Genomic DNA, 27,625 nt, shown 5'->3' on the forward strand with positions numbered 1-27,625 from the left:
GAGCAGGCAAAGGTTGTAATAAGTTCGAAGTTTGAGCAGATTATTCTGTCAGTTGAATCCAGGATGAATTGAAGCAGTGGGAATTGGTGGTAGGGAGGCTGGTTAGCATCCTGCTGCAATGAGCCAGGGGAAGGCACTCTGGAAAATGTCTTAAGCAGACCTGTCATGAGTATGACCACAAACTCTTTTGCTGTGTCCAGACCTGGGCCATGGACATGTTTAGAGAGGTTTCAGAACTGCCGTAGAGCTTTCAGAATAAACGACGTGAACAATTGTGGAGGGTCGTTCAGTTCAGTTCACTTGACAGCAGCCAGGGCAAGCAGAGAGGCAATTCTAAAGCAGCTGTTCAAGGTTCCGTTGTGCAGGGCATTTTGTTATCATGGCACCACTGAGTCGGGCTCAGAAAGGGTCTCCTGAAGTCTCTGATGAATCATCCAAAGGGATGATTTGCTAATTTCTTAACTCAAACCCATGAAGGGTATATACTTAGGTTAGCCACGGTGAGGGGAGGGGAGCAAATGCAAATGGGTTCAGAATGGTAAAACTAAAAAAAGCAAAGTGTGGTGGAGTCTGCGGTAAACTAGGAGCTTCATCCCAGAGAAGCAGCAGCTGCTTATCTCTATCTGGCAAGTTCTGTCCCCAGATGGGGGCTAAGTACTTCAGTCTTTTAAAAAAACAAGCTCTACCTAATCTAGCACTGGGAAAAATCAAAATTCCAGTTCTCTCTTTTCTGACACCAGCGGCACAGGCAGCTCTCCTTCCACTGACCCTAACCACCTGGAGCTAGATCAACTCACAAGATAAAGGGTGCAGTCTTCCAGACTGCCAAGTCTGCCCAGACCTCAGACACCAGCCCCAAGCTTGGAGGCCCCATGACATCCTCACTTCTGACCTGCTGGCTATAAATAAGGGGGTTCCCTCTAACCCCTCAGAATACAAACTATAAACTCAGAGTTCCCAGCTCCCCTCACTTTTGACCCGTTAGCTCCCGCTATTCCCCCCCCAAAAAAAAAAAATTTTTTTTTTTTATTCCCAAGGGTTCAATAATTTGCTAGAACAACTCACAGAACTCATGGGAAATGCTATACTTACAATTACAGTTTTATTACACTTTATTACAGATGAAGAGATACACAGAGAGGTTTAGGAGGGTTCCCAACATGGAGCTTCCATGTCTCCAAAAGGGACCCTCTACCCTCCCATGTTCATTGATGTCTTTCATCAACCAGGAAGGTTGTGAGGGGCCTGAGAAGAAGGAGCAGGAGGAGGAAGGGGCTAGAAGGAGGGCACGGAGGAAGGAAGGCTCGAGCACCCTGGGAAGAGACTGGAGGTCCAGAAGAGGAGGTATCCAGTGAGCATGCCCTCAACAGGACCTGTGGAGAGAGTGTGGTCATTGCAAAGTCGGATGCTTCACTGTAAACACTCACCTCTATCACCCCTGAAACATCAGGAAAACATTTCTACTCGCAAAGGCTGGGTCAGGGAAGTGAAGAAAGGGCTGTGGTCCTTTTGGGGTGGTGTGGAACAGAAAGAGTAAAAGCTAACAGTTGTAGAATGTTTCCAAAGTGCTTGTCTTCTTCTAAGTGTTTTATGCTCATTTAATGCTGACAGCAACTTATAAGGAGGTATCCATTATCCCCTCTTATGGATGAGAAAACCAGAGCAGAGAGTGGATAAGTAATTTGCCCAGAGTTGCACTGCTACAAGTGACTGCAGAGTCCTTGCTTCTGGCCTTTACATTACACTGAAAGAAGAGGCCAGCTTCCAGAGAGGAGATATCTATGATAGTGAGAATTCAAACGAAAGAGGAGGTAAGAGTCAAAGATGACAATGAGAAATGTAAGCCCTTGAGAAACCCCCGAGACACTGAATGGATTGGATGGATCAGGGAAGGCGACACTTGTTATTGGGTTCCACAGACTTGTAAGGTAGAGGCTCACACAATTTTAGTTTAAACATTAAAACAAGGTAACCCAGCTTTGGCTGATCTTTGGGCGACACTCTGTTTATTTTCAAGGTCAAATAGGGTATGCAAGCAACTAAAGCCCCTCGCTCTAAGTCAATTCAGATGTTAACCTTATTCCCGACCACGGTGCCCTGTGCTCATGGATAATTAATACAGACAGGTAGTGCTAGCTGCTTCCCCAAGTGTAGGGAGAAAGTAATAACGCCACAGAGGCCTCCAAGGCACCAGGCTAAGCTTAATTGTGGATTTTCTGAGTGGGGAGGGGAAGGGATCACTTTGTTATGTAGAGGGCTCTCAATTGCTTTCAAAGACACAGCTAATACCTAGATCTAAAAAGCAAAAACGTTGAGCATTCATTAGGGAGGCTTTGATTTTATCTGATCATGGGGGAAAGAGGCAAAACTTGCATTGTTTTGAACTTTCATTGATTTGCATCACACATGCTACTTACGACTTTAGGAGACAAAGATCCACATGGTAAGCATGCTTCTTTTTTCTTATTGATTTACTAAGCAGGGGCATTGCAATTACTTTTAAGAAACGATTTAACTTCCAACGATGGAAACATTTTTGAATGAAAATGCTACCCATCAAAGGTAAAAAAGTTAAGGCTTGTCACAGAGGAAAAAGCTGTGCATAATCAAAATGCAATGCATTTAACCCGTAAAAAGATCAGGCTGTCCCAGGATCAGTGTGTCTAGAACAACTCTCTCTCTCTCTCCCCGCTAGTAACCCACCAAGCAAGGGTCAGAAGTTTACATATTACTGACGACACATGTAGACTTTGCCACTGGAGAAAGAGCCTCCTTTCTCTACTGCTCCTGCTTTTGTTTCCCAGGTATGACAATGGATATTGGAGGATTGAAAGGCTTGCCCATTGTCATAGATTGAATTGTGTCCCCCCAAAATATGTGTCAACTTGGTTAGGCCATGATTTCCAGTATTGTGTGGTTGTCTTCCATTTTGTAATTGCAATTTTATGTTAAAGAGGATTAGTGTGGGATTGTAACATCGCCCTTACCCAGGTCACATCCCTGACCCAATGTACAGGGAGTTTCCCTGGGGTGTGGCCTCCAGCAGCTTTATCTCACAAGGGATGAAAGCAAAGGGAAGTAAGCAGAGAGTTGGGGACTTCATGCCACCAAGAAAGCAGGGCCGGAAACAGAGTGTGTCCTTTGGACCCGGGGTTCCTGCACAGGGAAGCTCTTAGTCCAGGAGAAGACTGATGAGAAGGCTGACAGAGAGAAAGCCTCCCCGTTTGGGTTTTTAGCCTACTTTACAGTGAAAAACTAAATTTCTCTTTGTTAAAGCCCTCCACTAGTGGTTTTTCTGTTACAGCAGCACTACATGACTAAGACACTCATGAACTATGATTCCCTTGAAATATCTCCATACAGAGCATCAAGGGTTACTTTCCAAATCTCTTTTTCTTTTATCAGGAGTGCATTGCTCTTTGCACTTAGCACGCACAGTGCATCCGTATTTTCTGTCTTGGGAATTATACGTGCAAAACAACTACAAGTGTTTGCTAAGCTGAGGTATTGACATACGTAGTGAGTATTTACAAAGAGAATCAAATCATGTGATCTCCAAAAAGATGAGCTTTTAGGTGGAATTTAGTTAGACTGATTGTGGTGAGCTAAACTCGAGCCAAAAGGGAGGGAAGAGACCCAAAGTGAGTAAAAGGCACTTATGAAAGCTCAGAATTAAACAAAGCAGTCTTTTTGAGTGTTAAGAAATAAAAACAATGGACCCAGAGCCATGGAATGGTGCCCAGTGCTCCCAAATGCTCATTTGCTTTTAAGGTTGTTTAGGCTTTAATTAGTGAAGTCTTGCCCAGAAGGATTAGGAATCTTGAACTTTGAGAAAGAACAATTTTGCAAGGCCAAGTGGGAAGAAGGCTGGGTGGGTACAGATGGTGGCACAGAACTCAGAGCTTGTTTAGCCAAGATGGGAACTCTAAGCTCTGAGGTGGAGCTGGGAGTTTTATTTGAAAGGGAGGTTCAGACCACTTTATTCTGCATTGGCTATGAGATAAAACTTACCATGAAGACTTACAGTAATAATGTCCTTTTTTTTTTTTTTGTAGCTATAATTCTTCTGCATTTATTGATTTATAATTCTTCTGCATTTATTGAGAATCAATAGTTCACATTATTCCCCACACTCAATGCTCCAAAGCATATTTAATTTCTCCTAGTTCCTGCAAAGCCTAAGCTACTTTATGCATCTGGACCCTCTGCATAAAACATCTTTCTCTGCTTCTCTACCTGGTAAACATCTATGGATCCTTCAAAACTGTGTCCACTTATATTCCCCTCTGTGACACCTTCTCTGAATCTTGCAAGAAGTTGATCATGTTTTGCTTTGTGGGTACTCTTCTTGGGTCTTAAATTTACCCCTGTAGTTGTACTTATCATACTGTGTTGAAATTCCTTGTAAGATATAGACTATAGACAAAAGAATGCATAGCTCATATATGGATATTTTAAATAGTAATAATTTTTAAACACCTATGTACCAAAAAACAGTTTAAGAAAGAGAATATTGCTGATAACTTAAAACTTCCTGCATGCCTCACCTTTTCATCTGCCTCCTTGCCCTGCAGGGAAGAAGTAATGATACCTGTTGTGGAATGAATTGTGTCCCCCCAAAATATATTCGAATTCTAACCTCTGCACCTGGACATAATCCCATTTGGGGGCAAGGGCTTCTTTGTTACGTTAATAAGGCCACATCAACGTAGGGTGTGTCCTAAACTTAATCACTTCCGAATAATATAAAGAGCAGTTTCAAACAGGAGAGACCACAAACAAGGGAAGATAGACACCATATAAATCTTGCCAAAGAACCAAGGAATGTGTGGGCTACAGAAGCTAAAAGAGACAAGGATCTTCCCCCAGAGCCAACAGAGTGCCCTGAATTCAGACTTCTAGTTTCCTGAACTGTGGGAACACAAATTTATGTTCTTTAAAGCTACCCACTCATGGTATTTCTATTACACCAGAACTAGGAAACTAAGACAGAACTCAGGCATGATAGCTGCCCGGCAGAAGCTTGTCAAGTAGGGACTGTAGCCAGGGAGGAGATAACCCCAATTCTGGAAGACTCTGCCTGAAGGGGACAGTAGAAGCAACCCCTAGCTACTGCCTTTCACTCATGGCACAAATTCAGTCTCCACTGACCAAACATAGACAGAAAGCAGCTGGCCCAGAAAGGTAGCTTTCCTTCGGAGATCAGCATAACTTTGATTTAACCCATTAGGAGCCCCTTCGTGTTGAGCTTTGTGCCTTTTTGACAAGTGTCCATGTGTGCATCATTCTGTAAGAATTTCCTTACTTGATGACACAAAAAGATGTTCCAGGCTCATCTTATTCTTTCCCAGCAGCTGCTGCAAGGAGCTCTTCCTCACCCTGCTCAGGCTCCAACACCTTACGCAGGGCCACCATCCTGAGGAGAAGCCCTCCTTAACCACTTGGGTTCCAACACTTTCTGCTTTCCCAGAGTAGGAGAATAAGGACCAGAGTCTGGGGAAAACAGACCAAAGACCCTTTCAAACGATCTGTTTCCTAATGTTTTAGGTGTGGTTCCTGTGGGCTGCATACAGCTGGATTCTGTGTTTGTGTCCAATCCGACAGTATCTTTTAACTAGATAGTTTATTTCTTCTTCATTGATTATGACCACTAATATATTTGGATTCGATTCTACAAATTTATTTAGGACATTTTATTTTTCCCATTTCCTTTCTTTGTACTATTTTGGATGTTATATATTCTATCTCTGTGCTTTATGGATTGCCCTCAAAATTTTAATGTGCATTTTTAGTTTAAGGAGATTTAAAAATAATTAAGTTCTTCCTTTTTCACTTCTCCTTCCATTTTCTCTTTCTCTTCCCTTCCTACTCCTTCCTCTGCTCTCTGCTTCTCTCCCTGCTTCCTCCCTTCTCTTCCTTACCCTTCCATTTCTGAACAATTTGGTCCTAAATCCATTCAGTGGGGCTAACCAGGTAGGTATCTCCAGCAGGAAGGAGGTGTCAGAGCACAACTGAGATAAGGAAGGTATCTATGTGGGAGCTGAGAGCCTGGCACAGAGTGTTGGAACCTATGTGGGGGTAGGAGGGTGTCCACATAGGATGATCTGGGAAAAGGTATTGAAGCCTGAGCAGAGTATACACTTTCCCTGTAATTTTCCTTAAATGCCAAGTATGCTTACAGGTAATTTACACAAATAAGACTTAAACAAAAGTTGTTGTCGGTTCTTTGAAAGCAAGAATAACACTTTCTGGTTCTTCTAGAGCCAAGGGAAAGACTGGTGGGCATGCAGAAAAGAAAACAAATAGTACTGGTCACTTGCTGATAAAGTGCATCCTGCAGCTTTTAATTGAGGGGAGACAATATAACATAAAAACCACACTGGTTTCGAGTCAGGTCTCCTTGGTTTAAATCCAGGCTCAGTTACTTGCTAGAAATATTAGGTGAGTTCTTACCCTCTCTAAGCTCAGTTTCTAATGGGTAAAAAAGAATAAATTGCAATTGCTGGAAGTGCAGTGGTGAAGAGCTTGGCTGCTAACCAAAAGGCCAGCAGTTCAAATCCACCAGCTGCTCCTTGAAAACCCTATGGGGCAGTTCTGCTCCGTCCTGCAAGATTGCTATGAGTGGAAATCGACTGGACAGCCACGGGTTTGGTTATCGGGTTGTGAAGACTTCTTGAGCTAATTGGGGTGAAGTGATTCTTATAGAAGAGGATTATGGAAATACAGAAAATCTCTAAGGATGGAATTACGAAAAGGTGGCACAATCATTAAGCGCTTGGATGCTAACAAAAAGGTGGGCAGTTTGAACCCACCAACTGCTCCTCGGGAGAAAGATGTGGAAGTCTGCTTCCATAAAGATTCACAGCCTTGAAAACCCTATGGGGCAGTTCTACTCTGTCCTTTAGGCACTATGAGTCGGAATCAACTCAACAGCAATGGGTTTAGTGGAGATCCTGGAGTCCCTGGCTGGTGCAAACAGTTATGTGCTCAGCTACGAACAGAAAGGTTAGAGTTTTGTGTCCACCCAGAGGCACCTCAGAAGAAAGCCTGGTGATCCACTTCTAAAAAATCAGCCATTGAAAACCCTATGGAGCACAGTTCTACTCTGATACAAGTGGGACCGCTATGAGTCAGAATCGATTCAATGGCAACTGGTTTAGTGGCACTCCTAAAGCCACTCTGTATTTCAAATTTTGTCCTGATTCATGGGGCAGCACAAGTATTAGTCGCATTCTCAGACTCTGGATTCTCTGCCAGGGATCAAACCATAGCTCTACCTACCTGATTGCCTTTTAAAAAATGACTAAACCTCAGATTTTCTTATCTGAAAGGTGGGAGAATAACTACTCAATAGACATTAGTTTTATTACTCTTTTATTTGTTTTTATTCATATTATCATTTTCCCTAGTGTTTCCTTCTCAGGTTCTGACCTGCTGAATTTTGCTACACTTTTATGATCTGCCTACCTCAACCAATTTTTGCCCTAGGTGGAAGGACACATTCCCTGACTAAACAGCTATATCCAGCACCCTGTGAAGACCAACTGTGAAGGCAAGTCCACAATAGATGGAGAGACAATGCCTTCTTGTTTAGGGCAGCCACCAACAGTGATGACAACAGTTACCAATGGGCTGGGGTCAAAGATCAGCAGTCCCTCTGTCACTTCATTCTTCGTTAGGCTCCCAATGGAGCTCATAGGAACTCAATCTCAGATCTGAAATCTAATCAAAGCACATCCAGTCAGGCCCAAGCCAAAGACACCAAATGGAGAAACTCAAACGGCAAAGCAAAGTCTCCTCAGTCTTCTCCAAAGTAAGTTTACCATGCCTTTGGTGGTTGTGGGAAAATGGCATAGCCACCAGCCAGTGGGGAGACACTGGGAAAATTGATGATCTGAGCCTTGAGAGAGGGGATTAGGGAGTAGCAAGAGAGCTAGATGGGAACTCTGGAAGCCCTCACAAAGCACCAGGGTGAGAGAGAGCAATGCATCTCCAGGAGGGCACCCAAGGAAGTATATAATGTTCAGCCCAATTAAAAATGGGAAATGTGAGCCCAGAGGCTGTTTTCACAAAGCTCCTTTCTTGTCTTTGCCTCATGGAAAACAGGAACATCCGCTCCCTTGGAAGCCATTAGAGTAGTTGATGCCCTTCCTATACTCCTCAGGGCACGTGCATGACATTTGTCCTGGATGCAGCTGGAATCCATCCTTTATGGTGCAGTTTATCCCTTGATGCCATTGTGTGCTGGGAGATTGCCCAGATACTGAAAATGTGCAAGCAATACTTTTCAATTACTGTACATACATTCTGACACACCGTGTGGCCTTCACCAATTTGCTGCACAATCTGTCTTGATAGTACCTACAAAGCAGGCTTCTGGGTAGTGTGGACAAAGTCATTTCTCTTTGGTAGCTTAGGAATCCTTTTGTAGGCTCAACTCAATAAACCAGCTATGCAGATCCACACGTAGGAGACAGAACTTAGAGAAGTCTGCACGAAAGAGGGTGGGCATGAAGCTTAGAAATGCGAACAGGGCCCCTGTAACTGGCTTTGATGGGCAGACACCCTACCCAGCAAAAGGAAGGACATGTGCAGCTGAGGCTCAGCCATGGACCCACCAAGGGAAGCCCAGCAACCGTATCAGTGCAACCCACAGTACTAGGTATACGTGGATCACCCCTCTTTCCCTTAATGTGGTTGATTAATTTGTCTATGTGAATAATCATATATTTTACATTGCCAGTCATTATGCTCAACATTTTAAATATATGATCTCCTTTAATTCTCATAATAATTATATGAAGTTGATATAATTATCTTGATTTTGCAGATGAGAAAATGGACACTTCGAGAGAGGTTTAAGAGACTTTGATGGCCACTGGGATTCAAACACAGGCCTGTATGAGCCTTCCCTGCTTTTGGTGATGAGGCAGTAAACACTGCTTTCATTTTCTCCTGTCAGCTGGAAGGATCCTTATTCAGGCAGGAGGGTGCCTTTTGTTGTTGTTGTTGTTACAGGTATCCTTTGGGATATGTCTTTCTTCAGCTGAAGGCCGGTTGAGGGCTAGGTACCATGCTACTGCTGGAATACAGACTGAAATCACTAACTAAAGTGGCTTTAGTTTCCTCTTCCTCTAAGTTTCCAAATTCCTTAAGCACAAGGACAGTGGCTTCCATTTTTTTTGTATCCTCAGTAGCATCTCACTGGCTACATGGACACAGAGTAACTCGTTGCTATTGAGTCACTTCCGACTCATAACGACTCTATAGATTCATTGTGAATTTGTTGTGGATTCGAACTGCCAACCTTTTGGTTAGCAGCCTGAGCTCTTAACCACTGCACCCTCAGGGCTCCAAATGGGCACACAGTGAGAGACCTGAAATAGCACTGATTCTCTGCTTCCTCTGAACACTACCGTGCTATGTCCCTCCCTCCTGACCCTCATCACTTCTTACCTTTCTTTGCAATTGTGTGTGTGTGTGTGTGTGCGTGTTTCAACTTTCCCTCTAGACTGTAAACTCTCTGAGCTATACTCCATGGATACATAATACCTAGCACTCAGCAAAAAATGCCTGTTTGAATGGATAAGTAAATGCGAGGAGGGGTAGACACCTAATCTGGGAAACCATAGAGAGGAAAAGGTGAGACCAAAAAGGAAAAGAGGGTGGGTCATCATTCTTTGTCTCATGATTTAAATATATGAAGCTGCAGTATGCAGTATGCTCATTTATAATTATTTATAGCCACAACATCACAATCTAATGGGCAGAACCAAAAGATGTGTGAGGGAACCTATGGAATAATCACTTTGGCTCCCTTTAACTACAAAGGGCTTCTAAGAAAAGCCATTCAGGTAAACAGTAATAATAATAATCACAGTTAATGTTTATTGATCTCCTGCTATTGGCCAGTCACTACGCCAAGAACTTATGCACGTCATCTATTTAATCCTCACAACAACCCTATAAGATAGATGGTATTTTCTGCCCTTTTTAAAAATAGCTTCCTGAGATGTTAAGTACCTTACTCAAGATCTCATGACAGGAAGTGGTAGAGCTGGGATTCCAGTTCACGTGGTAAAATTCCGGAGCCTAAGCTCATGACCTCTCTGTTACAATGACTCTCATTTACAAAATTTCCTTGCCAGAAGCAGATAGAAGTTCCAGTTCTGTTTGCAAGGCTGTCTTTTGTGACAAAATTATGAAAAACTTTTTGTTTTATAATGTATACTGTTTCCTGGACATTCATCCATTCATATCTAATTAAAGAAAGATGAGAAGGCATTTTGATGTATTGTGGTGCATTTGGGAGCACCCCTGGTGAGGGCAGAATGCCAAATATTTCCAGTAGAGTTTGGTTCCCCATATCTACTGGTGGTCAATACAGGTTAATTTAGATAAATCAACATTTATCAATAAATTCAATAACAACCAACGGTTATCTCTGGATGGAAGCCACTGGATGCTCTTTGCTCCTGGTGGTGATTTAATGCAAAAGGCCAGAATCATCATCATAATAGAGACGGGTATCTGTCGGAATACAAGGGAGGGGAGGAGTGACTTTGAATTGTACAGTATGGAGTGGTTCTTGCAAACGTTTCAGGGCTTTTAGTTTAGAAACCAATGAAGCCTTTTTCTTCCATAGTAATTCCTTAATTCAGCAATTTTTTTTTTTAGTTCCAGGCACTGTTATGCACCCCCCTGAGGATATTTTTTGAGGATATGGTGAGCTTCCTGGGTGGTGTAAGTGGTTAAGCAGTCAACTACTAGCCAAAAGGTTGGTGGTTCAAACCCACAAGAGGCGCCTTGGAAGACAGGCCTGGCGATCTGCTTCCAAAAGGTCAGTTTTGAAAACTCTATGAAGTAGTTCTACTCTGACCACACATGGGGTTGCCATGAGTCATAATCAACACAACCGCAACTAACAACAAAAAGGAGGACATCGTAGTGTGTAGGACAGTGAAGTTCTATGTCCTCTTTGAGCTTACAGTCTGGAGAAGGAGACATTAAACAAGTCGTTGTAGTTCTGTGTAACAGGGGTGATGATGACAGAAATATAGGGTGCTAAGGAAACCCTGGAGGCATAGTAGTTAAGAGGTACACCTGCTAACCAAAAGGTTGGCAGTTTGAATTCACCAGGCACTCCTTGGAAGCCTTATGGGGCAGTTCTACTCTGTCCTATAGGGTTGCTGTGAGTTGAGATTGACTCGACAGCAATGGTTTTTTTATGGGAGCATAAGGGGTCCTGGTGGGTGGCGCAGTGTGGTTAAGAGCTTGGCTGTTAACTAAAAGCTTGGCAGTTTGAATCCACCAGGTGCTCCTTGAAAACCCTATGGGGCAGCTCTATTCTCTCTTATAGGATCACTAGGTGTCAGAGTTGATGCTACGGCAATGGGCTTGGTTTGCTTTTTGGTTCTGGAAGCACATGGGAGGGGCAATTTTCCCAGGCCTAGATAGCCAAGGAAGACCAAGGAAGAGATCCAGGATCTTAAAGTAAAATTTTTGAACAACTGAACTTTTTCTAATGAAAATGATAAATCCAGTAAACCTTGGAAAGCCAGAACCTGTATTAGGGCAGAAAAGGTTAGAGAAGGAAAGCTCAAATATTCTCCACTAAAAGGAGAGATAGAGATAGAACAGTGGTAAGATTACACCCTGTCAAAGGCAGAAAACTTGGGAGACCAGGAAAAACAAGACAGTCGTGTCAAGTTCCGGCTCTCACAGGTTTCACTGTATTACTTCACTAAGAATCTAGTTATTAAATAAAAGCCATTTTTTATTACATTTGAGAGATGACTGAAGGTCTTTCCAATGTTCTCTTAGTCAAATGGTTATCCGAACAGGATAAAGGGCCACAGCTAGGAGCGGAGCATTCTCAGAGGCACGGCCCCTGAAGACGACTTATGCTGGTACATTCCGGAACTTTCTCATCCAAACTGCTTCCTGAGCCTAGGAGTGCTCTTGTGTTTCTAAACCTGACCTCATCAACACCAGACGGCCTGTTAATTTATTTAAATGCCATTTGTGTCACATTTTTATGCTAGTTTTCATCTCTTTTAATCACACCTTACAGCAACTGGAGCTACCTGACTGGTGTGCTGGACCAACTTTGGATACAATTTCAGAACAGGACTCCATCAGAAGAGTACCCACTGCCGTCGAGTCCATTCCGACTCACAGCGACCCTATAGGACAGAGTAGAACTGCCCCATACAGTTTCCAAGGAGCGCCTGGCAGATTCAAAGTGCCGACGTCTTGGTTAGCAGCCATAGCACTTAACCACTACGCCACCAGGGTTTCCTATCAGAATAGTAGCAGTTATTACAACTTCTCTTACCTGATACAGAAACTATACCTTCGCAACAGAATTTCCCTGTCTACAATGGCTGACAGCTTCAATAATATTGCAACCAACGCACAGAGCGTGGGAAAGCTTTTTATGTGTTGAGACGCCATCTAGTGGACTGTATTGCATACAAAAAGTAAAACTAATCCTCTAAGAATTATAATTAAGCATTTTCTTCCTAAAATTTGAGGTCTGAGTGACAAACCTCCTTTGCTAGCAAAATCTCCAAATTTTAAAGGCAGTGTTAGATATTCAGCATCGGGTCAGCTTGAAAAAACAAAACCAAAAACCAAACCCGTTGCCACTGAGTTGATTCCGACTCACAGTGACCCTGTAAAACAGAGTAGGAACTGGCTTGTAGGGTTTCCACGGAGCGGCAGGTGGATTAGAACTGCTGACCTTTTGGTTAGCAGTCAAGCTTTTCAACCACTGTGCCACCAGGGCCCCAGGGTCAGCTTGAAAGTCACCAAAATTTGGGATTCTCTTTAAACATTGTCAGGGGAGAATTAAAAGGAGTGTATCAGATAATCTTTTTTTTTTTTTTTTTTTATCAGATAATAGATGCCTCAAAGGGATTGGTTTTGAGCTATTTTTATCAGATAATCTTTTTTTTTTTATCAGATAATAGGTGCCTCAAAGGGATTGGTTTTGAGCTATTATTGGTGGTAGGAGAAAGAGAAGTTGATGCAAAATAAAAGTAGCCTTTTTTTTTTTTTTGGTAAGGTGATTAAGATTTGGAGCAAATAGAAAACTGGATTTTGGAATTCCAAGTTGATAATTTTAAAGATATATTATGCTTCATAGCCCCTTACAAGATTAAGCATCTTTAACACATCTCTGTGTGGCGAGGAGGCCAGGTGGCACAGTGGTTAAGAGAGTGGCTGCTAACCAAAAGGTCAGCAGTTCAAATCCACCAGCCACTCCTTGGAAACCGTATGGGTCAGTTCTACTCTGCCCTGTAGGGTCGCTATGAGTCGGACTCAACTCAGCAGCGACAGGTGTGTTTGGTGAAGGCTGAGGCTCGAAGAATACGTATTGAGTGTCTACCACGAGCTGACCGCTGAGCCGGGCGCTGGCATACAGTAAGGAGCAAAACCAGAGAGGACCCCTGCCCTCAGGAAGCAGAGTGTTACTACTTCAGAACATTCTGGATTTTGCCATCTAATTTCACAGTTAGCATTATATCTCTATTTCAGCCGTGTATTCTTTGCTGCAATCCTAATGCAACTGTTGGTCTGTTGCTAAAAGCTAAAGGAAACTCTGTTAAGGTGATTAGAGGTTACTGACGCTTCAGAATTCCAGAACTGTTAGAGAACTGTTGCATCTATATAAGTAAACTTACTGAAGCAGTTTGATTTTACTGTGACTAAAGGTCAGAGACATTTTTCCATCTTGTGATCATAGCGTTTTAAGAGAATTCTTTGTATTCACCTGGGGTTGGCTTGAGATTTGGTCACCGTCCATGGAGAGCTTGAAACATTGAAAATTGAACGCATACCCTATTTCAGCGAACTCCCCAGAATTAAGTGAGTGAAGAGAGGGAGAAGCTGGGGGGAAGGGTTAAGCTGAACTTCTTGCTGATCTCCCACCTTGCTTCAAGCATCAGTTTCCTGCAACTCCCTTTTGGCTTCCCAAACCACTTTCCTGAAAACACTACCAAACTTTCCAAGCCATCCAACAAGCCTAAAAAGCAGCCTAATGCTTTGAGTAAAAGAGAGTTCATAATGAAAGTGTAGGCACAACGCCTCCGACTTTCCCACAACCTTCCTCTACTTTTGATTTACTCTTAGTCTTAGGATCCAGCAGTATAATCTCTATCAAAAACGTTTCATGCAAGTTAAATGTACGAGTAGCGAAAGCCCTTGGCACCACATGTGATCAACCATTTTGTTAAAGGCTGGTGAAATCTTGGTGAGAACAGGTCAGGAGGAATGGCAAAAAAAAAACCTCAGTTTTTAGCTGCATTAAGAAAAGCAGAGTGAAGTGGATGTAGTGTGAGCTCTGATTTCAAGAAAACCCAGGTTTGAATCCCATCACTACCACTTACTAGCAGTGGGAATTTGGGGTGAGTGACTTACCTTTCCAAAGGTCAGTCTGGGATAATAACAGCCTCTCTCAAAAAGGTTGTTATAAGAATTAAATTATATATCATAGGTAAAGTGCCTGACAAATAGTAAGATTTTAATATAGCTCAGGTAGCTGCCAATTTTATGATTTCCATGGTTATGGTTATGAATATTTAGGGCTATAGTGAGATTTATTTGGATAATACATGAACAGCATCGAGTTCTGGATGACACATTGGAAATATGACAAATGAGGAAGAATTCAAAGAACTTTGGACCAGATATATGATAAAATCACATTGCCTGAGGACTAGGTGAGACAGTTAGTTACAGCTTTGGAGAAGCATCACATTCGACTTCAACTATTGGAGGGCCTCTTGTGTGAAAGAAGAGTTAGGTTTGTCCATTGTATCCCCAGACATAGAATGAATCGAGTGAACAGAAGCTATAAGCAGATATGTGTTAGGACAATACAAGGAAGGATTTTCCTCAGAAGAATCAGAGGATAGAATTGGGCTGTCTGGAAAGGTGTTAAATATCCTGTCCATCGCATAGACAGAGTAGAAATGACCTAAGGAGCTGTTGGTTAGCAGCCATAGTTCTTACACACGGTGCCACCAGGGCTGTCCATCCACCCATTGCCATCGAGTCAATTCCGACTCATAGCAACCCTATTGGACAGAGTAGAACTGCCCCATAGGGTTTCCAAAGAGTACCTGGTAGATTCAAACTGCCAACCCTTTGGTTAGCAACTGAACACTTAACCACTATGCCACCAGGGTTTCCATAGCAGTACTTAAACCTTAATGACCAGTAGTCAAGGAAGCTGTGTTGGTGAGAGGGTCACATTTCAAACATGGGATGAGTGTCTGGATTAGAAGGTTATCCAAGTCTCCTTCAATCCTGAGAAGCTGACTCTAGGAGAAAGAAGAAGAGAAAGATAAGACAGAGGTGATGGGGGAAAGAGATGAAGGAAGGCAGACATCCCTGTTTTCTTCCTTTTCTCCTTCCCTTCCAGGTGGTGTGGACTTTAACCATGAAACACCTTTGTATAAATTAGGAAATGGCACTCCTTCTAGCTGAAGCAGCTAGACAGGGCTTGACAAGAGTATGATATCTTCATGAAATATTTTGGAAGGAGTTTCTTCCTCTTGGCAGAGGTATACTGAAAGAGTGAAGACTGAATTTCAGCCCCACTTTTTGTCTTCTCAGCTGGGCACTCATGTGTAGTAGATAACCTGCACAACTATATGCCGCGATCCTGGCTTTAACTTTTTGGCCTTTTCAATCTGGGTGTTGGTTTGTGCTTGTGTTTGTAGGTGGTCTCTCTTCCTAGAGCACTGTCACCTGATCAGCAATCTACTAAGAAAGTCTTGGAGAAGTACAGGTTGGAGATGGAGTATGAGCTCTGCTTCTTTCAAATCCACTCAGAAAAAACCGGCGATTGCCTTTAAATCCTCTTTGGCTCTTGTAACCTAAGAATGTGACTGCAACAGGAACCTCTATCCAAAAGCATGTGGCTTAAAACAAAGTGAAAATTCTGTGGAATGCATTAAAGAAGTTTGGATCAGTAATGATGGACATTTATGAGTTTTGGCTACACAGCATACAATTTCCTTCTTAATAGTATCCCAATTTCCTCCGGTGTCTGTGATCAAGTTGTGAAGGTAATCCCAGGGACTGCTCTACTACAAATCCTTCCCCTCTTTACCCCTTGTACAATCAGGGGTTGAGCATGTAAACTGAGCTTAGTCCATCAGGCATGATCTCCTTTCCTGAGACTGAATTTTGGGCTAGTGACATGGAACCAAAGGGAATGATGGGAACTCATTCACCTGCCCAGGGGTCCTGCCTACCATAGGGTTGCTGTGCTTCCCACTCTGCTTCCTACCTACTGCTTCTCGAGTTTCCTGTCCATTTCCAAGGCTTATCCTCTGGCATACCTCAATTCTGTGAGCTCCCTATTAGCCTTCCAACAATTTCTCTGTTGCTTAAGTTTCCAATAGTAGAATCCTGTTGTTTGCCAATATCAACATTAAAATTGAAGCTAGCAGAGGTGTATTAATTATATGAATGATTTTTATAAATCATCAAATCTTTACTGCTACAGATTAAACTCGTTCCATGTTGGGATTATGTATCACCTCCTGGCCCAATCCTCATTCTAAAATAACAATAATCATAATGTTAGATTTAATAGTATTTATCTAGCACTTATTCTGTATCAGGAGCCCTGGTGGCATAGTGGTTAAGAGTTTGGCTGCTAACCGAAAGGTCAGCAGCTTGAATCTCCCAGCTGCTTCTTGGAAACTCTATGGGGCAAGTTCTCTTTATGAGTCGGAATTGACTCAATGGCAATGGGCTTGGTTTGGGTTTTATTCTGTATCAAGCATCGTGCTAAATGCTTTATATACATCACCTCATTTAATTCTCACAACAACTCTTCTAAAATAGATATTATGTTTTTGATGTTAGCTGTCATGGAATTGGCCCCCAATTCATGGCAACCCCATGCACAGGAAAACAAAATGCTGCCTGGTCCTGCACCATCCCCATGATCAACTGTGATCCGTAGGGTTTCCATTGACTTTTTCAGAAGTAGATAATCAGGCTTTTCTTCCTAGCTCATTTTAGTCCGGAAGCTCCGCTGAAACCTGGTTAGCCTCCTGGCACCACACGAGCCTCCACTGACAGATGGGTGGTGGGCTGTACGTGAGGTGCATTGGCTGGGAATTAAACTGGGTCTCCTGCATGGAAGGTGAGAATTCCTTATCACTGAACCACCACTGCCTCTACTAATAGTATATTCATTTTAAAGATAATGACGCTAAGGCCTAGAATAACTTGCCCAAGATCAAGTTAGGAAGTGGCAGAGCCTATATTTAACTCAAGGCTCGTCACCAGTCTGCTATTCTGCCTCTGTTCTGCCTTACTGACTTACACATACTGAATACTTATTCAATATTTGTTCAAATAGTGACATAGTCATGATAAATCGAATAATAGAAAGTTGGAAAACATGAATTCACAAATTGTGCTCTAGCTTTAGGAAAAGACTTAAATTCAGCTAATTTACAGAGCAGCCATGCCTCAGCTTTATTTATGTGCTAATATCAGGACTCCTCGTTCCCCCAGCTCTTGGTGCACAGGGCATGGTGCAGCCATGATATCTCAGCTGGGTCTTTCCTGCCTGTCAAATCTACTGGACTAAGCACTCTCCAAGCTCCCAGCAAGTTCATTAGTTACCTGAAAATACCTACCTCATCTGTCATCAACACTCAAATGGCCTGCAGGATTTTTCATTTCCATTCCATTCTCCAAACCCTTTCTAGCATTTCCCTCCCACATCTGGAATCAATCCTGACCAGGGGCAAAATGCTGAACAGTCAGCTCCTCCCAGGGCAGTCCGTCTCCTAAGGAGCGACTAGAACATTTCGTGTGTGAATTTAGCCATTCTCTTCTAGAGGAAACTGCTGAGGCAGAGGCGGCTTTCATGCATCCTAATTTGCTCATATACCCCCTTCGTCTTTCCTTGTTTAAACAAAATATTTAGTTTAACATTTTCAGTCACGAGAGCCTAAAAAACACACGTATTGTAAAAGGAGATTTATTGAGTTAGAAATTGTGAGAAACTAATACCTCAACTCATGACTCTTTACACCCGTTTTAGTAGAAAAGATTTTGATATAGTCTTGGAAAACACAGCTGACTTCCAAGTCCCTCCACCGCTGTCCACACCACTGTTTCTGTTTGCCTGATACCTACTGTAGAGAGAAAAGAGGATATCAGTTTGTTAATTAAAATAAACTCAATTATGAGAGTAGCTTAAACATTTGATTTTATGCTGTTGTGTGTGTATTTTGTGTTGTTATTCTTGTTTTGTACAGGCGAACTTCATAGACTTCTAGAATTGCTTTCAGGGGCTAATTTTCAGATCTCTGTGAAGGAAAGATAAATAATTTTGATTTTTTTTTTTTTTCCTTTTCTTATTTAGTTGTTTTGCTGAATAGGAGAAGGTGACTTCAGGATACTAAATGGCAGAGGTCTTTAGTTATTCTTGGGAATAGAAGCTTCATTAAAAAAAATAGTGAAGAAAGCTGCTTTCTGACAACCCCTGGAAAATATGTGTATGCATATGGAAGCAGTCAATTTCTTGATTAGATAAACTACATTATTTTAGTAACACAGCACATCCTGTCCTTATTTCAAATTACCAAAAGGCTTTTTTCTTTTAGTTCTGGAGGAAACAACAACAAGAAAGATCCAAGATGTCCCACATATCTCAAGACAGAGCCCTCAGCACCTACAGGGAGATTATCCATGCTAATGAACTGAAATATTGCTATGGATAATAGAAAGTTACAAAACAAGAGAGAAAAAAAAAATAACGAGAGGTAATCGTGGTGTTATGCAGTTTTCTACAAAAGAGTTCACAATTTAAGATAGTGAATCCAGGCATTTTGTTCTGCTTCCTATAAGGTCAAGTAACATTTGAACCATGAAGTGTTTTGTAAACAGACTCGGCTGTAAACACTTTGAAGTGCCTGCCCTGTGCCCGGCATTGTGCTGAGTCCTCTCCCAACAGTGCCTTCTGCACTGCGCTCCCTGGCTTTTGCCAGGCACTTTGAGGAATGCAAATGAACGACCAGATCCTGCTCTGTTCTTTTCTTATACGACTGGGCAACGCAATGATGAAACCCCTGAGAAAGCAAATCCAACCTCCGGATGGAGGGAACAAAAACAATGTGAACAGTGTGCTCTTTGAAAAGAAAACTGCCTCCCTGTGGTAGAAAATAAGGGGAAAGGGGCCCATGCAGGGAGCCCAGTGAGCAGGAAGGTGGACCCTAGGGAGTGTGATATTACACAGGAACGTAATGGGGTTGACTACATACTTGTCTAATTACTGGAGCTATTAAAATCTCTATAATTTAGATTAAGGCCAAAAAAAAAAAAAAAAAAAGAAAAGAAAAAAGGCTTATATAAATGTGCACACATGCTCCTGATTGGATTTTATGAATCCACTCCTCTCCATTCTGAAAGGACACCACCCTGCTGTGTGCATGTGGCTGCTAAACCTGAGTGACCTTCTCCCCCCAGCCCTGCCCCCGCACCCTGACTAGTGTACTCTGTTACTGTAATAAGTGGTTAGGTTAGATAAGGCGACGGATGATGGGATCATCTGTGTCGAAGGCAAATTATAATGCCTCGGTCAACGGACTTAATCTAAACCAAATGCTCTGCGATTCTGAAAGCTCCGGGAACAGAGAAAATATAAGTTTTATATTTGCCCAAGTTCAAACAGAGAGCAGAGAGATTCCAGCAGCTCAGAGAGTGGTAGCAAAAAAAAGTTGTTTCTCCTGAGTTCAATCAAAGGAACAAGTAGGGTGTACTTTGTAGGCACCTTCTCCTTTTTTCTCCTCCGTGCACTTTTTCTCTTGACACGAAGGAGGGCTACCTGCCTAATGCCAGACAGAACTTGACACTTGGCATGTAGTATTTTTCTTTGTTGTTAGTGGCCTTTGAGTTAGTCCCTGACTCATGGCAACCCCATGCACAACAGAACAAAATGCTGCATGGTGCTGCGTCATCCCCGTGATCGGTTGCAAATCAGACCATTAGTAAAAAAAAAGGTGCTCAATAAACAGTTGTGGAATGAAAAAACGGGTAACCATTTGTGTAGACGTTTAGTGCTCACGGTTTTTTTTTTTGTAATTGTGCTTTAAGTGAAAGTTTTCAAATCAAGTCAGTCTCTCATACAAAAATTTATATACACCTTGCTATATACTCCTAGGAAACCCTGGTGGCATAGTGGATAGGTGTTATGATTGCTAACCAAGAGGTCGGCAGTTTGAATCTGCTAGGCATTCCTTGGAAACTCTATTGGGGCAGTTCTACTCTGTCCTATAGGGTTGCTATGAGTTGATGGCAGAGGGTTTTTTTTTTTTTTGGTATATACTCCTAATTGCTCTCCCCATAATGAGACAGCACCCCACTTCCCTCCACTCTCTGTTTTCGTGTCCATTCGACCAGCTTCTGATCCCCTCTGCTTCTCATCTCCCATCCAGACAGGGAATGCCAACATAGTCTGTGTCTACTTGATCCAAGAAGCTCAGTTTTCACCAGGATCATTTTCTATCCTATTGTCCAGTCCAAACCCTGTCTGAAGAGTTGAGTGCCCATGCTTTTAACATCAGGCACTACTGCCACTTCTTAGCAAAGAGATCTTAGGCGGGTTACTTAACTTTGGTGCCTTGGTTTCCTGATCTGCAAAATGGAATTAATGATAGCTGCAAGAATTAAACAGGTTAATGCGTGTAAAACATGAGCCAAAGTCTACTTGAAGGTAACTGGTTTGTTCTTCTACACCTTCACTAGGATGGTAGGATCCCTAACAGCTAAGACTCTGGCTTGTTCATTCATCACTACGTCCCCAGCACCTAGAGCAGCGCTGGCATATCCCAGAGTTCCATATATACATGCTGCATGAATAAATGATGCCCAATTCCCCCTGAGTTTGGGGTATCCCTGGCTTCTCAAGTTCTTAAGGAAACCACAATTCTGTAAATGTTATCAGCACCCCTTTAAAATAATTTGTGCTTTCACCTACAGCATGCCCCCTTTCCTTCCCTGTTGAAGATCAGAAGGTCCATTCTTCTGCACTTACCTTATATGACAATATAACCTTCCATCCCCCTCTGCTGGCCACAAGGCAGCTCAGAGATGGTTTAGGTTGTACACGTGATTAAAGGAAAGCTCAGAACTTTGATGCTTTAAGGCCTGGAGAATGGCGGTTCCTCACCTCTGGCTGTGGAGCACTCCCTCCTTCCTTTTGGCATTAAAGTTCTTATAAAAGATGTCTTATTTTGAATTCTAGGTCTGTGGTCTCTTTATTCCCCCAGGTAATACAATGGTATTTACTTCTCATGTGCTGGCATGAGAGCATACATCTAACTCTTTAAGAAAGAAAAATGCTTTTCCACGCTTTATCTCATTTGATGCTAAAAACAATTTTTTCGGACTAGAGGGAAATATTCTCCTTTCAGAGATGAGAAAATAGATATGTCTATTTTATATGTCTCGTGGGTAGTAAGAATTAGTCAGAGTTGAAACTCAGCTTTTCATTTGATATTTAACAAAGATTTAATGAACACCTACTGTATTCCAGACACTGTGCTGGGCTCTGGGAACAAAGCAGAGAATACGACAGACATGTGAGCAGCCTTGCATGGCAGCTTTTGACTACTAATCTGAGGACCTTGGCAACATTAAATCTGAGATGTTTTCAGGTTCACGTACATTGATTCAGAGACAGTTACATAATTCAGAATATTTGTCATATTAAAATGCAACAGTTTTTTGTAATATTTTATTTTGTTTTAAGTGAGTTTACAGAGCAAATTAGTTTTCCATTCAACAAATTGTATACAAAGTGTTCCACAGCACTGGTTATGATCCCCACGCTGTGTCAGCACTCTCCCGATTTCCATCCTGGGATCCCCGTTTCCTTTCTTCTGGCTTTCCTACCCCTTCCTGCCTCCTCATCTTTACTTTGGGGCAAATGTTGTCCTTTTGGTCTCATATAATTGTTTGTTCTACGGAGCACATTCTTTTTGGGTGTTATTGTTTATTTTATAGGCCCGTCTATAGCTTGGTGGGAAGGTGGTTTTAGAATGGCTGAGTTCCAAGTCAAAGGGGTGTCTTATGGCCAAAGTCTTGGGGGTTACTCCAGTCTCTGTGCAGCCAGTAAGCCTGGTCTGTTTTTGTGAATTTGGCTGTTTGGTCTACATTTTTCTCCCACTCTGTCTGGGCGGGTTTTTTTTTTTTTTTTGCTTTTTGTTTTTAATTGTGCTTTAAAAAAAAAAATTTTTTTTTTAGGTGAAAGTGTACAGCTCAAGTTAGTTTCTCATACAAAAATTTATACACACATTTTTATGTGACCTTAGTTGCTCTTCTATAATGTGACCGCACACTCCTCCTTTCCACCCCGGATTTCCTGTGTCCATTCAACCTGCTCCTATCCCTTTCTGCCTTCTCATCTCGCCTCCAGGCAGGAGCTGCCCAATTAGTCTCGTGTATCTATTTGAACTAAGAAGCACACTCTTCACAAGTATCATAAAATGTAACAGTTTTAACGAGCTTTCTAAACAATACCTTATGATTTCTGAGAGTTCAGTAAGAGTTGACTAAGTTAACTGAAGTATGGTTATAACCTGATTTGGAATAAAATAATCAGAAAGTTTAATGAGAGTTAAAAAAAAAAATCCCCATCTTATATAAAAGCCTTAAAAGTGCAACAGTGGACATGGCCAGGGTTTCCAACTTAAAACCAATAAACCATTTGCCATTGAGTGGATTGCAAGGCATGGTGACCTCATCCATGTCAGAGTAGAACTGTGCTCCATACGGTTTTCAGTGGCTGAATTTTTGGAAGTAAATCACCAAGCCTTTCTTCTGAGGCATCTCTGGGTGGATTCAAACTGCCAACCTTTCTGTTAGCAGCTGAGTGCCCCAATTTTCTACAGCCAGGGAGCAGTGGTTTCCAGGCAGGCTCCAGACACCCGCAGCCACTCTTCTGTCTAGTTTCAGCTCCCAACTGCCATGTCTGTCAGCGTCCCCTATTATTCCCCTGACAGACAAAAGAGAAACAGCGTGTATTGCGTCTGCCTGTAAGAGTGGCAAGTAAAATGGCTTTGTGATTGTAAGAAATGTCAACTTAATTAGCTTTTTTTCTTCGAGGTAATAAACATTTTCTCCAAGGAATGCCCAAAATTAACAATACTCTTTGAGAAAGTATATACTTCCTTCTCTTTTCTCACTTAATATTCATATATGCAAAAAAATATGTTCAAAAATGATAAATATTCATGGTTTACTGTTAATGAATATAATAAGATAACATATTGCCACAGTGAAAGTTAGAATGTGCTTCAGCTCACAGGTATATTGAAATCTTCTATTTGAGAGATACGGATTCTATGTATCTTAAAAACTTAAAAAACCTTAAAAATTAGGAAATCGGAAATATCTTCTTTTATATCAGGAGCTTTTTTTATTTGGAAAGTTCACAGATGTTTTCTAGGTTGATCTGTAAACCCCATGAAATGGTATAAAAAAACATTTTTTGTATGCACACGTTGTAAGTTTATAGCTTTCAAAAGATTCTCAAAGAAGTCCCTGAACCAAACAGATTGAGACTTGTGCTTTATAATAGTCTGTTGAGGTTTTGGATGTTGTCAATTCATTTATAAGCAATTTCACATAATTTTTGGATGTTTCTTCAAACTTGGCATTTGAAACCAAAATGTGTCATCAGCAAAGATGTATTTTAGGAATGTAAAATGCCTAGTTTATACCACAACATTTATTTCATTTGCATAATTTTGAGAAGTGTTTCTTGCTACTGAAAAGCAGAAAAGGACGATCTAACTATAACTCAACTCAACTTTACTCTGAGGACGGCAGTTTCTGAACAGCTGACTGAAATGGAATTCTTTGCAGCAGATCCGCTATTCCCACAGTACTGTGGTGACTTCCGTGTGGTGGCCAGCACAAGAGTGGAAGATGGTAGTGCCTGATCCTCCCATTACGGTGCTGTGGCCATGGGCCTGCGGGATACAATACCAATACCTGAGCCTTGTGGGCAGAGCCCTGTCCCATTAAATGGAAACGAGGCTCTCTGCCCTCTAGGCACTTAACACCTAGCTGGACAGGAAAAACATGCACGCAATATATGTGCAGTTTTGTTTTGTTTTGTTTTACAGGCCAGGGTCGCTATGAGTCAGAATCGACTCAACGGCACTGAGTTTCTACAGACTAGGACAACTAGAAAATGTATACAGGATCTATTTCGCTGGATACAAAATCCATATGGCTAACACTACTTTTTTTACCCTTGATTATGTCATATCTTACTATGAATTTAGGGATATATTGTAGTTGATTTGTCAGCAACATTTGCCTACAAAAAATCCAGCTTTTTTTAACAACAAGTTTTGGGACTAAAATTTTAAATAAATTATGCAGATTTGTTGCCTAGAAGTGGATTTGCCTAAATTCAGAGAGTCTTCAGCTATCCAAATAATTGGCTTTGTTTGTCACAGTCTTCAGTTCACAAGTAGGTAAAGAAAGCTTTCTTTCCTATACGGTAGAGAGAAAAAAATAGATATATATTTATATATGTATACACACATATCTACAAAGTTCAGTATAAGTTGCTATTAAAAAAAAAAAGTTTATCAGAATGGTTACATTAAAGCTTGATAAGGTTTGCAAAATTTATAGAGGCATCCCCTTCAAGGCCTGCTGTGAGTTATGAAATCTAATTTTGTTTTCATAGCTCTGTGATAAAATTTTATCAGTGTTATAAAAGGGGTCTTTACTAAGACTGACCAGAAATCTGAACTATCTGGCCAGGCCATAAAAGCACATTCCTCAGCTGTGAAGTGTCAGACAAGCAAGGTTTAACTAAAATTGATCGATAAGTCTTCCTTTTACAGTTGAGTGCATCCACTTTACCTCATAGGGTAATAGTTTTTTTTTTTTTTTTTAATGGTTTTTCCACTAATATCTGACTTCAGTGTTAGTAAGAAAAAGAAAGACATAAAGGAGAGACATGTCATCCAGAAAAAAACATGGTGATGTTTAATGAATGGTAGACACTAGCACTCAGAGAAAGTGCTTATGTGCATGAGGTTTGTGACTTTTGTTACTGATATATACAGCCATTGGGACAGGGAAGAAGCTCAGGTAAGACCCTTGCTGCCTCTCTGTTCTAACGAAAGAGTAAGGGCCACTCACATGGACAGGGCAATGTCCTTCCCACTGTGAAGTGGGCATCAAAGTATAGTTAACCTCACCTAAATTAGCTGTCATCAGGAAAATCATTCAAGTAGGCAATGATTAAACCATACAAGGATTCCTCGAAGGCATCCAGCAAACTCATTTTTAGAATCACTAGTACCCGTCCAATACCAATACCAATACCAGTACCAGTACCAATACCTGACATTTCCATAGCATTGAAAACTACAGAGTTTCTAGGGTGGTATAGTGGAAAAATCATAGGGTTAGACAGATCTGAGTTCAAATCCCAGCTCTGCCATTTATTAGCTTGTGGCTTTAGTCAAGGGAATTCACCTCTCAGAAACTCAGCTTCCCATTCTATAAGATGTAAAAGTGGAAGGAGAAGAAATATTTCCTTCACAGGGTGGTCAAAACCAGGAAAAAACAGTTGCCTTCAAGCCATTTCTGACTCATGGCAATCCCATGTTTGTCAGAGTAGAACTATGCTCCAAAAGGTTTTCAATGGCTGGTTTTTTGGAAGTGGATGGACAAAGCTTTCTTCTGAGGCCCCTCTGGGTAGACTCGAACCTCCGACCTTTTGGTTAGCAGTCAAATACATTAACCTGTGTACCACTCAGGGACTCTTAGGATAGACTCAGGAGAATTCAGTGAGACAGACAATACAATGTAAAAGTCCAGCATGGTGCCTGGAACATTTAGGTATTCTAAAAGTATTAGTGTTCTTCCCCTTTTATGTTTATGATCTCATCTGACCTTACACCAAGGGACTTGGAAGAGGCAACACTCAATCCTAGCCTTCTGACTCCAAGTTCAGAGATCTTTCACTGGAGGGCATCCTCCAGTCCTTGGCTACCATTAAGCCATGCTGTAGCCTCCCCCTGCTGTTCTGATGAGGTATAAATTAGGCTTCAAGGGTAAAGGTGACTCCTAGTGAACCCGTGTAGAAAGGCCTACCAAGCAGAGAAACGGGCTTCCAGGGGTCAGCTGGAATTATGGCTGCCACATGCTTGTTGCCTAAACATATCTTGCTACTTAATCAGAGTGGATTTGTTTCGAATGTGTTTTTTTATTTTGTTGTTGAGAATACACACAGCAAAACAAACACCAATTCAACCATTTCTACATGTACAATTCAGCAACACTGATTATATTCTTCAAGTTGTGCAACCATTCTCACCCTCCTTTACTGAGTTGTTTGTCCCCCTTAACATAAACTCACTGCCCCCTAAGTTTCCTATCTAATCTTTCAAGTTGCTGTTGTTACTTTGATCCCATATAACCAAACCAAAACCAAACCCACTGCCGTCGAGTCGATTCTGACAGAGTAAAACTGCCCCATAGAGTTTCCAAAGAGCGCCTGGGGGGTTTGAACTGCCGACCTCTTGGTTAGCAGCTGTAGCACTTAACCACTAGGCCACCAGGGTTTCCTTGATCCCATATAGATAGTTCTTAAAAGAACATAATGTTCAAGGCAGACATTTTTTACTAGTTAAGCTAAACTACTGTTCTATTTTAAAATGACTTTGGGGGATATTTTTGGTTTAAGATTCAAAGATTATCTCAGGGTTATAGTTTCAGGGATTCATCTAGCCTCCTTGGCTCCAGAAAGTCTGGAGTCCATGAAAATTTTAAATTCTGTTTTGCATTTTACCCCTTTTGATCAGGATTCTTCTATAGAATTTTTTCTTAAAAACGTTCAGTAATGGTAGCCGGGCACCATCCAGCTCTTCTGGTCTCGTGGTAAGGGAAGCAGTTATTCATGTAAGCAATTAGCCACACATTCCATATCTTTCTCTTGTTCCTGATTCTCCTTCTTTCTCTGTTGCTCCAGGGAGATAGAGAGCAAGTGTTATGCCTCAGATGGATGCTTGCAAGCTTTAAATACCTTATTAGGCCAATAAACTGGGATGTCCCTCGTAACAATGACGCTGAACCTCTAAACCAAGGAACCAAATCCCAAGAGGTTTTAGGTTGTACATAAACAGCCTCAGAAACTACTCTTTTTTTTTTTTTTTTTGTCATTGTTATAAATATATCTAGCACACAACTTTTGCCAACACAACTTTTTACAGGTGTACAACTTATTGACAGCAATTACAATAATCAGCTGTGCAACCCTACCCTTAATCAAGCCTCTCCTTTCCTCCTGCCTCCCTCCGTTGGTAGTCACTAATAACTTTTGGTCTTTATATATTTGCTTTTTCTTGTCTTTTTATATAAGGTCATACAGTATTTGTCCTTCTGTGACTGACTTATTTCACTCAGCATAATGTCTTCAAGCTCTATCCATATTGTAGTATGTATCAAGACTTTGTTTCTTCTGCTGGCTGAGTAGTATTCCATTGCATGTCATGTGCCACATTTTGTTTATCCATTCATCTGTTGGTGGGTATTTAGGTTGTTTTCTACC

General features: G+C 41.6%; 1 protein-coding gene across 3 annotated transcripts in view; it reads right to left on the reverse strand.

The window, feature by feature from the left end:
• Nucleotides 1-18,069: 18,069 nt before the first annotated feature.
• The window catches only part of DCDC1 (doublecortin domain containing 1), a 608,393-nt gene continuing 598,837 nt past the window's right edge, over nt 18,070-27,625 (reverse strand). The window contains exon 40 of one of the 3 annotated variants that reach the window (XM_049890804.1): nt 18,070-18,176. In XM_049890804.1, coding sequence (XP_049746761.1) covers nt 18,174-18,176 — 3 coding nt within the window. In that variant the 3' untranslated portion in view covers nt 18,070-18,173. Of the gene's footprint in view, nt 18,177-23,949; nt 24,550-27,625 lie in introns of those variants that run through there. The other 2 variants (XM_049890803.1, XM_049890799.1) reach the window with 2 other exon arrangements.

Source organism: Elephas maximus, chromosome 7 (assembly GCF_024166365.1).
Source record: "Elephas maximus indicus isolate mEleMax1 chromosome 7, mEleMax1 primary haplotype, whole genome shotgun sequence".
Classification (NCBI taxonomy): domain Eukaryota; kingdom Metazoa; phylum Chordata; class Mammalia; order Proboscidea; family Elephantidae; genus Elephas; species Elephas maximus.